Source organism: Anopheles gambiae, chromosome 2 (assembly GCF_943734735.2).
Source record: "Anopheles gambiae chromosome 2, idAnoGambNW_F1_1, whole genome shotgun sequence".
In the NCBI taxonomy this organism is placed as follows: domain Eukaryota; kingdom Metazoa; phylum Arthropoda; class Insecta; order Diptera; family Culicidae; genus Anopheles; species Anopheles gambiae.
This window is the reverse complement of record NC_064601.1, coordinates 40,064,330-40,076,044: the sequence shown is the minus strand read 5'-3', so window position 1 is coordinate 40,076,044 and position 11,715 is coordinate 40,064,330. Positions and strand designations below refer to the sequence as shown.

The following is an 11,715-nucleotide window of genomic DNA, read 5'->3' as shown; positions in this document are numbered from 1 at the left end:
TAAGTATATATTGAACATGTCTATCAATAAGTCCACGTGTAATATATCTCTCAAGCAAGACAAACAGAAGGAGAGCTACTAGTGGCAACGGCAGAACAGAGGATGAGGTGCCTCAGCGTCTTTGCCAGCGTATAGAAGTTGCCAGCGTTGTCAATCGTGAATTGCTACAAATTAACTGGCAGCGATGGTCTGTCGGCGGAGCTCTTTAAGATGCGTCAGGCGAGACTTACTCGCGTAAGTCATCTAATGTATCATCTGATCGAGACCAGATCTTCTCGTAGAAATATTTACCGGAAGAGCGAATGATTAATGTTATCCATCCAGACGTATGTATTAATAAATGAAACAATTAATGAATATATTCGTCACAGTTTTCAATCACATCCACTCAAACAATCTTGTCTCTTATAATGTTCTGCAGACATGATACTAGTGCTTCTCTAGAAATACCGAGAACTCCTGATCTCAATCAGGGATGAGTGATTTGAATCTCGAGTCGAATCTTAAAAGATTCATTAATCTCTAAATATTCACGAATCTTCAAAGATTCATGAATCTCTAAAGACTCACGAATCTTTAGAGATTAATGAATTTCTTGAGAAAATTAAAATTCATGTATTTCCATTGATTCATGAATCTGAATCAGATTTACCCAACACTAATCTCAATGCACCACTTGTTCAATGGCATTAAAGCGGGCTACAATATCATAGATCGAAACGATGGCTTGTTGGAAGCCAGTATGAATGAGATGAGAGAATGGTGTCCGATTTGTTCAAAGTGCTTGAGGAAACGTGACGTACTCTCCTCTCTACTCTTTAACTCTGCAAGGTGTCAACAAATTTAAGACATCCTCGACAACGCATTAGCGGTAGGCAATATAATATATCCGCAGTTTTGCGGATTACATCGAAATAATCGGAAAGAAGATTTCAAAGGAGTGTACAGTGTACGTCCAATTGAAAGAGTTTAGCTTGTGATAGGATCCGATTGAGCAGCAGTATAGATTTGGTCGAAGATTCGCATAACAGCGCATTAGCAGGGATATTTGGAAAACGCTTTGTTCAACGAAATCGAGCTACATTTATTGAAGTCTGCGAGATTGTAAGAAATGTGAGTCATATTATTCAGTTCAACAACAATGAGTCGTGTCTTATCCCAACTTAGGAAAGGCTCTGGGAGTATTTGTGCGGCTCATTTACCGGAACAGATTTGGCAGCTTGCTACGATTGATAGTGATCCAATCATCCTGTCGGTCATCCAGGATGGATGGATCGTGAAAGTGTTTATCACTGAACCTTTCGGATATCAGGAAGATGCATCGGAACTATTGTTGCCCTGACCATGTCAATAATGCACGTGTCTGAACAGGAATAGGAAAATTGAAAGAGAGCAAAAGCAAGAGAGAAACACTCAATTCAACTTTCTCTCTCTCTCTTTCTCTCTCTCTCTCTCTCTCTTTCTCTCTCTCTCTGCCTCTCTCTCCCTCTCTCTCTCTCTCTCGCTCTCTCATTCTCTTTCTATCTTTCTCACCATCCATCTCTGTTTTTTTTCTCTCTCTCTTTCTGTCTTACTTTGTGTCTCTCTCTTTAAACAGTATTATTGATGCCGATTGTTAGGAAAATATGCATTATTCAGATTCCCTTATTGATGCATGATTTTCATTATCACTACATTACATTGGATAAAATGCATGGAAAATGCATCATTAAGATTCCCATATTGATGTATGATTTTCTCCATCGCTACATTACTTTGATATTATCGATAACAGCTTTATTTCATATGATTACGTTAAGGTTCAGACGTGTAAAATATATCAGCTGATAAAGAGCAATTATTTTGATTCCTCATTGTTACATACTGTGAACATCTCGACAACCTTATATATTCGGTAGATGCAATTAAGCCGCTCAGTACAAGAATCAAACAAAATTCTTTCGATGCAATGAAATATGTGCTTTTTCCAACAAGATAGTTCGAACAGAAGATAAAAAGAAACCAAATCTCAGATAAAGTAAAACGCGTGTGACTGATACATATTCATTTACTCTTATCGAAACTTTATCTGTACCGCTGCACTGTGATGTACTTTAATGTTTTTCAAATTGCCTATTATGGGACACTTTTACGAGCATTTTGCCACAATGATAATGGTTTACATCCTGTTGAAGATTGAACTCTATCTATCTTATGGAAATGCTGGTTTACCGATGATTTTGAATCTTTTAGATCTTTTCTACGGAATGATATTACTGTACCTGCATGCTGTCTAGTGTGGCTGCCTGACACGCGTTTAAATAACAACGAACTTACTTTATGCACATACATGATAGCTTATCACGATGATGTGCTGGATTGGTGTCGCCAGTAAAGTATGACACTCGCGATACTGTTTGAACAGATTGCACTGTGTTGCAAGAAAACAAATACTAAATGGGATTTTTGTGAAGAAACATAACAACTCTGGTGCTTGGAACTGTATATAGATCTTGTACGTGAATCGATCACAACGAGATTGTAGACTCAAGTCTTTTGCTACAGAATTCTTGAAGAAATAGGTATTCTCAAATAAATTAACAATACTTTAACTTTATCTTGGTATTTTTTCAGTGTTTATCATCTCGAAAGCTTCCGTTACAGATAATTTAAAGATTTAAACAGTTCATGCATGATTCTGCCTCGCACACGTTTCGACCTTGTTACATCAATGCCTACGGAATACATTTAGATAAGAACGCATGTGGGAAGAACATGTTGAAAAGATACCGTTTATCTGTCCTCTTCTCTCCGTCGCAAATTGATAACATGCAACAAAAACACACAGACACACACGCATATGCATGTATACATTTTGTCTCAAAATTCCTCTTCCGACTCTTTTTTGTGCATGTCTGCCCTCATACTGGCTCCTGAATTCTTCTCTTGCCATGTTGTCCTTAGCGAGTGAGGCATGCAATCCCGATCCTTCGTGTTGCTACGCACGCGATCATGAAAATAAGAAAACATATCACACAATCATCAACCCGACCATCTTACTCCGGAGCGCTCCGGTTTCCCCTCTGCCCGACCCGATCGAACGACGGTAACCGACTAAATATTGTTGCGTACGATCGCTCATATTTAGTGTGCCGACGGAGCTCGTGTTTGTCGGATCGGCACGCCGCGTTAAACGGCCACACAGGCAAACGGCAGTAATAGGCCAGTTTTGAATGCTTTTCTTCACAAAAAATAATTTCTTGTTTAAGTTTGTTAATCCTGCCGGATGCAAGCAGCTTATTACTACTCTTAAATCGATGATCCACGAGCAGAAGCATAAGCTAGTGATGCTGTATATTTCATCATCGCTAAACGAACACGATCGCGTCCAAAATGCCGTACTAGACTGATCAACTATACCGGTTAGCGTGTGCAGGTGCTGGAAGCAATACATCATCACGTGAGTAAACGAGTCACTAAGGGCTGTGATTATGAAGCCCACGGGGCACGGAAGGTGTGAAAGTGGTTAAACCTTGCAACCAGTTTGCCCGAAATCGGCTGGAAAGTGATGAAGAGGAAGTAAATGCGTTGCAAAAAAATATGGCGAACAATGCTAGTGACCTTAAACGTGACCATTGCCTCCGGTGGCTCACAAACACGTTGCAAAAAGCTACTAAACCACACGATAAAGTGGTAATTTGCTGGAAGATTACCGGCAGCAATGATGCATTACGCTGTGTTGTGTTGCTTTGTTCGAGTTACAATGCGTGTCAATTTTTTTATACGCTTGCGTTTGATTTCAACAATTCGGAATGTGTGCGTGAATTTGTGTTCTAACCTGTTTGCTTTGTATGTGAACTCAAGTTCAAAAGAGTGTATGTATGTGTTGTAAGTGTGGTTTACAAATCATTTTCAAAACATGTTATTCACCAAAACTGCGCATGTGAGCCGATGCGGGACGTCTCATTACAGTGTTTTGTGTTGAAAAGGAATAAAACAAGCTGAAGGTAGAAGTAAAAACAATCGTTTGTGTGCCACTCTGTGGAACTGAAGCTGCAAACGTAAATCGAAAATAGATCACACGATGCCAATGCCGACCGATAGCAGGATGCGAAACGTAACGCACGCTTCAGCCGGTATGATCTTTTTGCTTAGATACGCGCGTATCTCTTCCTAGAGAGGGGAGAGGCTTTACACCTAGACGGTTGAGAGACACAGACCACAAGAATGTAGCAAAATGCTCCACTCTTCTCATGTTTCGAGGTTAAATGTCACTTACGCAAATGGTTTGCCCACTTAGCGCTGCCGAAACGAGGCTATTCCAAAGATCCATCGGCAGATTGTTCGATTTTCTTTTTAACTGCAAACGCACAAAAACAAAAACCTAAAAAACAAAACTAAAATTGTGAAACGGTAAGCTGTGCTCCCGCTCGTTCCATTTGTCATCGGAGCATGGGGACACGCGCAACGACCGGCTGTCGATTGAAAGTTAATTATATCCATTTTCCCGCTCCTGGGATGTTCAACCCTCGGCTTAGCAGCTTGCCTACAACCGAGCTAGCTATTACAGTGATCGGCGAAGTATGGTTTTGAGCCGCATCGACGCATTATTTGCTTCCTAAAACCATCATTCATTTTATATATCCCTGATACCTTGATTGATGATTATGCTATATTACTGTATTACAACTTGAAGTTTATTATTGTACTGGTATTTATTATTAATATTTGATGATATTTAGCATGGCCGCTATTTTATAGATTTATACACGTTCTACTTCATAGTTGTCCACCACTGAGCGCGTGTATTGGTGATCAGTTTGTATCATTGGCGTATTTGCGTCACGATAACACGTCAGAGACGCTACAGGTGAGGAGTAAATTGTTTACCGACTGTGCCTAGTGAAGTGTTTCGACTGCGAGAAAGTGTTTGAAACGAACCGACATCGTAGCATGCGTTGCAAAAAAAAGGTAAAGGCAGGAATTTTGTAAGCACGTGACATTGGCGACAGTGAAAGTGGTTACAGCGAACGACGAAACCACGTGGGCACGTTTTGCTACGAAAGGCAGGAAATAATTCCGGTGTTTAAAAGCAAATAGAGATAACAATGACCACGTGCATTAGGTGTCATTCATGGAGCACGGTGTACAATTATTGGATTGTCTAGTTTTTGTTTCTTCAAGAAAAGAAAAAAGTCATACTCGTGTCTGTCTGTGGATTTTTTTGTTCGCAGCTAAATGTCGGAATCGATTTGAAATGTGCTGCTAATTAAAAATCTTTTCATGGTGAGGTGTGCATGTGTATCCACAGAAAAGTATTCCAACGATACGCGCTTTCAAGGTTAAAGATTTTAGTGGAAAAGCTACGAGTGGAACAATACATCTTCAACAGAATCATTACGTTCTATTCAAAATGTACAAATGGCTGAGCAGAGACTTTAGACAGGGAAAAATCTACATTAAAATATAATAGTCGGCAATCATCTTTTGTTCGAAACACAATTGCTGACACAATAATTCACACCCATCAAATGTTTCCACGTTCAACCAGATACAATAGGACAAAACAATTTTAATTTGCTATTATTTCATTAAAATCGTTAATGCACGTTTAATTCGCTTTTTTTTTAAATTCCGGTGCATTTTACTTACTCGACTCATCTACTGAAATACGTTTTTTTTTTCATTATAATAGAAATTACTTAGCTTCCAAAACGTGTTTCAAACTAACCGTTCGATAAGAAGTATTTCTTGCGAATAATTATATTCACTATGTTATGATAGAGAACTGAGCTGACCTAAAAGACTTTATTGAAATAGTAGCTGATGGCAATTATTGAATGTACTTGTTTTTACTATAATATTACTTTTCGTCATTTAAAACTAGATTGGGTTGATTGTTTCCTTTAACCTTTTACGAAGTATGATATCTTATTTAACAGAACGTTGCAATTGGGCATCATTATTTTGCTATTCATTGCACTTTATAACGTTTTTTTGTCTTATTTCATCTTATTCCAGTAACTACATTTACCGTTTTGTACTCTACTTTGTGCATATCATCACAATGTGGAGGCAATTTAGCTATCACAGTTCGTAGCAATTAGCGTCATCCATTATCTTGCATTATAAAACGAGAGCATGTTGGAATGGTGATCAAGGTAGTGTTAATTGCCTAGATCTTAGTGTCAATCATAAAAGGAATTAACAGAATGGAGCTGGTTGATACTAGCGCTTAAAATGCCGACAGTTAACATTGCGAACATCTCAAATGATTCCAGTGGTTGATGTTTGGTGCTGAAATTTACATCATTTAAACTGGTCGATAAAATTTATTTCTTAAACCATAAAATCTACGTAAAATAACAACATGACCATTCCTGCAACTGAACTCCAGGCTAATGTTTAATTCAATATTATTTCCAACATTTGTTTTATTGTTTGATGCAGGGATGCTGAAATCTCTGGTAATTTCGGGTACGGGAAGCAACTTTTTGTAGATGTAGCAATACAGAAAAGGAAGCACATAAATTTGACGACATATTTTAAATTTAATTAATTCATATTAATTCTAGCTGCTTGCAGCAACTTCAAATCTGTTTAAAAACTGTAAAATGTTTATTAAACAATTGATTACAAATTTATTGCAATGTTTTGTTTCGCTGAGAGACAGAATTGAATTTATTACTGGTATATTCTTGTTTTATCACACAGCGTGACATATACTATTATATATTATTTTATAATACTCAAATAGTTAGATAAACGATAGCTTTGAAATTCGAGAGGGATTTCTATTTTACATACAATCAATGTTAAGCATATGCAATTATTGGCGATATGTTTGAACCTTTTTTTTCCTTCCATCAAAATTTGTGGGGGTTCTGCACTTAATCAAAACTGCTTACAAAAGCTTTATTGTCAATTAATCAAGCGCGACAGCATACATCATCCGTGGTACACGCGTCCATAACCTTACCGTCTATGATAAGCCGCATCCGCCAAGCACGCGTACGTCTTAACGAATGCACGGTGCGCTCGTTGAGAATCGGCAACCGACCTGGCTTCAAACAACACTTGGCACAACAATACATACCGCTTGATAACCGCCAATTGTTATCGATAACACGGTGGAATAGTAGATTGGTCTTGTAAGGGTGGGATGATCGTAAATGGTTACGGGAAGAGCATTTTTCTACGACATTCGTGACCGAGCAGTGGCATGGCTCTACGGGGTTTAAGATAAATTGCGCAAGGGAAGGACTGTTGTACATCTGGTGATAAAGTGTGTTACCTTTCATAATTTCCAGCAAACAACCGAAAGCATCGTATCGTCTTACGTCTAGTGATTGCAAGTTAGTTTCTTCTGGAAACTTTGAATACCCTGTAAGACTGAGGACATTCTAATCCTGGCACCATGGCACGGAGAACAACACACATTCCGCTCGTGGCGATAGTTCTTGCATCCGTCTGTTCAAGCCTTGCCGCACCGAAGGCAGGTGGTTTGGAGCTTATCATACTGCACAACAACGATATGCACGCGCGGTTCGAGCAAACTGGAGCGTACAGCAACGACTGTCAACCGTCTGATGTGGCCAGCAACCGTTGCTACGGAGGATTTGCACGCGTAGCGCACAAGTGAGTATCGCGATCGCGCTACTGCAAAGCGCACGTTTCCATAGCGCTCGATGCTCATGCATAAAAACTGTTTATCTATATCGGCAGAGTTCGCGAATATCGAGCAACAGAGGCGTCTGGTGGTCTTCCAGTTCTGTATCTCAATGCCGGCGATACTTACACCGGGACGCCATGGTTTTCCGTGTTCAAGGATAACATCACCGCTGCATTCCTTAACATACTGAAACCCGACGCTATCGTACGTTAATTGCCAAACATCATAGCAGTATGCACGACCTTTCTGACCACACTGTACACTATTTTCAGTCCCTCGGTAATCATGAGTTCGATCTGGGCGTCGAAGGATTGGTTCCGTTCCTGAACGAGGTTGACTTTCCCGTGCTGGTCACTAATCTTGACCTGTCAAAAACGCCTGAAATGCAAACGAGCAGATCGTTACAACGTTCCATCATTTTCACGAAGGCGGGCGTACGGATCGGTGTGATTGGATATCTGACTCCGGAAACGAAACAACTGGCCCCTATCAACACCGTCGAGTTTCTGGATGAAATAGAAGAAATCAAGTAAGTAAACTGCTGATAACCAGCTTGCATCATAAGTTGTTGCGACGTCGATTGCATACTAGCAGGCTGGTATAAGATCATAAGCTAGCGAGCAAAGTAATGCGCCTTAAGCTATGCAATTTGTATTGCAGCTTCCATTACATGGTGCAATTTTCGTGTCGTTTTTTCAGTCATTATACTATTGCTCCTAAATTGCTGCCTAAATTCATACTTTTACATCATTTTGCCACTTTTCAGCAAAGAGGCAACGTCACTAAAAAACCAAGGCGTCAATATTCTGATCGCTCTCGGACACAGCGGGCTGGAGCGTGACAAAGAGATCGCTGCACAGTGTCCCGACGTAGACCTCGTCATCGGTGGCCATTCGCACACCTTCCTCTACAGCGGTACCGCCCCGGACGTGGAAGATCCGGCCGGCCCATATCCGGTGATGGTGAAGAACGCAGCCGGAAAGGAAGTGCCCGTAGTGCAGGCGTACGCGTACACCAAATATCTCGGCTATCTGCACCTGCAGTTCGACACGGAAGGTAATCTGATCGAGCTGGACGGAACGCCCTTACTGCTCAACGGAACAGTAGAGCGTGACTCGGACGTATTGCAGCTGCTGGAGCTGTACCGACCGGGCATCCTAGCACTCGACGCACAGATCGGCCATTCGAACGTGTTTCTCGACTCTAGTCGGTGTCGGTTCGAGGAGTGCAATATCGGCAACATGATCGCCGATTCGCTGGTTATAACGTATGCGACGACACGCGAGCAGAGCAACGACGGGTTCTGGACGGATGCTGCCATCGGGTTCATACAGGGCGGTGGCATACGAGCGTCTGTCAATGCCGGTCCGATAACGATGAAAGATCTCAAGACGGTGCTTCCGTTCGGCAACGCGATGGTGGTGACGGATATTACCGGGGCTCAGCTGCGTCAGATGCTGGAGCAGAGCGTGCACAGGTACGATGGGGTGTCCGGGTACGGGGAGTTTCTACAGATGGCGGGCGTCAATGTGGAATACGATCTGTCGCGCCCTCCGATGCAGCGTGTGGTACATGTGAAGGTACGGTGCGCCCGGTGCCTAGTACCTGCGTACGAGGAGCTGCAGGACGATGGGCTCTACCGTGTCATACTGAGCCAGTTCCTGTACGATGGAGGCGATGGGTACGAAATGTTGCCCGGCTCACCGAAACAGCTGCTCACCTTCGGTGAATATGAAATAACGGAAGAATATCTGAAGCGCTACTCGCCGATTTATCCAGCGATCGAATGGCGCATCCGGATGCAAGGACAACCGGACGTTACCACGACCGACGGTCCGGGGGGAGCCAGCACTACCACCATGATGACGACCACGACCGAGAAGGACAATGGTGCGGGGCACACCCACAGCCTAACGATTTCCACCGTTGGAATGACGCTATTGGTCACACTGCTGTCACGGCATCTACTATAAAAGCTGGTTTATTAAGATGGAATACTTGGATTTCAAGCATTTTCAAGCCTTAACTTCGGTTACAGTTGTCAAGAAAAACAGTAATCTACATAAATCTTGTGCAGAAGGGTTCTCCCAACTTTTATTGATAAGACTGTGCGTAATCTTTTGTACTAGATTTCATTTATCTTGTTGTTTTCGTACAAAAAAAACCAAGGTTAAGGATTGAAAATTGTTAGCAATCGAAGTGTTCCTGGACCTTGATTACCGGATACGTAGAATAGTAAGAATTCATCAGCACAATCCGGGGATGTCTATGTATAGTGTACAAAAGGAAAGGGTATTTCCCAAGGGGGAAGCACACACACGATGATTTAAAGCACGAGTAAGCGAACAAAACCAGACACTTCTCAGACTTATCAAACTTCTCACTTTGAGATTGAATTGTAAAGGTAAAGCTGTTGTAGCATTCAGAAACAAAGTACAAAAATAAAACAATATTGAAATACATTGCGAATCGTGGAAGCGCAATGAAGCAGCATGGTATAACAAAACCAAAGGCGTAATGAAACCTAATGACTCACTTAATTGGCTCTATCGTTTTAAGGCTTTAGCTTTACTTACATTACCTTGCTATACATTCAATCCCAATTTAGAGTTGCGTGTATTGTATGATAAATAAACGAATAACTCGTTTAATTTTGGTGTTCTTGCATTCTCTTACAGGGAATTTCAAGTCAATTTTTAATGTGTGCTGCATATTTTGTCGCTCACGAAACTTATTTTAACATCTACGAAAATAGGTCAAACGACACATCATTGCGAAGCATGAGTCCTCCCTTTTTTGTAGTTTGAATGATGAAGTCTCCATAGGCAAAGCTCAATATGACTGTTAACACGACACTCAATAGGGCTGATACGGCCCCCCATACTCCCCGGCAAGTTGCGTACTTACTTCGGGTAGCCAGCCGTTGCCTGAGTTTTGTGAGCGATTCCGAACCAATTGTACGATCAGGATGGATAAGCGCACCACGAAAACGGTGTAAAAGGGTTATTAACATATCAGATACGCAAAGGTCTAATTCAGAGTCTAAGCCGGCTGCATCTTACCTTGAGCGGTGCAGCCCCACCATCCTAGCACCATCACTAGCACCACACATTGCAGCCTCCAGATGAACAATGTTTTATTCTTTGACATTGATAAAACTCTCACAGGCGACATATATTCTAGGTAATCGCAAACACGCTTCTTGATGAAGCTTTTTGATTCTCAAACCTGTATCAAACGTCAACGTATTCTGGCGGAACGTTGTACACTGTGCGTTAGAAGCAGCACGGATCAACACGGATTCGTCCCAAACTAGTCGACTTGCACGACCTGGTATTTCCATTTCTATAACGAAGCGCTTCCGCTGCAAACTAGTTTGTGTTATCTTTTGCCGCGACTATCGGAATAATGTGCCTAGATACTAGAATTTTAGGCGTTTTTTCTTATGCTTCGCTGGCAAGAAACCGGATAACGTTTACCAGGACGTATTTGGCAGCGATGACATGATTGTAATGCTTACTCTATTTATAGAAGTTGAATCAGTGGAGTTTTTTATCTGTTTCATATATCGGTTCTCGAAATCATTTTCATATTCTGTTATATGTTCTATGGTATCGTGATTTTCCGTGGGGAATTTCACATTTATGTATTTTATCTGAATCGCTGTTTTTTTTCTAACGCGGCGACCGATATTGTACTCTACTCGATTTTTCAGTCCTTATTTCGCAGGATATTTTTGGCGTGATCTGAATTGGTCATGTTTTGAGACATTTTATGTCATTGTTTTTTACCTCGCTTAAATACGATCATTTTATTTCAAACTCATTCTTAGCAGATTGCACACATTATTGTTTTTTTTACTGCTCCAAGCATAATTTTAGGAATATATTAAAAATTTAAAATATATTGTCGTATAATGTTATGAAAAATAAGTTCTTGCCAACATTACACTAGGAGCATCCTGAATGATATTTCTACCAAGCGATAGTATTGTTGGAAATTGAATTAAATTGAATTGTAGTTAGTTTAGAAAATTGGAATACAGTAGAACGTCGATTATCCGG

General features: G+C 41.0%; 1 protein-coding gene across 3 annotated transcripts; it reads left to right on the top strand.

Moving 5' to 3' along the window:
- Positions 1–3,107: 3,107 nt before the first annotated feature.
- LOC1274294 (protein 5NUC) lies at positions 3,108–10,302 on the top strand. 3 transcript variants are annotated; one of them, XM_061644355.1, is made up of 6 exons: positions 3,111–3,439; positions 4,765–4,849; positions 7,290–7,617; positions 7,705–7,855; positions 7,924–8,180; positions 8,418–10,302. In XM_061644355.1, the coding sequence occupies exons 3-6, from the start codon at positions 7,397–7,399 to the stop codon at positions 9,622–9,624; spliced, it is 1,836 nt and encodes a 611-aa protein (XP_061500339.1). In that variant the 5' UTR covers positions 3,111–3,439; positions 4,765–4,849; positions 7,290–7,396; the 3' UTR covers positions 9,625–10,302. The 3 variants fall into 3 exon arrangements, with proteins under 3 accessions (XP_313394.5, XP_061500339.1, XP_061500340.1); XM_313394.5 differs by lacking the exon at positions 4,765–4,849 and having other exon boundaries at positions 3,108–3,439; XM_061644356.1 differs by lacking the exon at positions 4,765–4,849 and having other exon boundaries at positions 3,111–4,115.
- Positions 10,303–11,715: the final 1,413 nt, after the last annotated feature.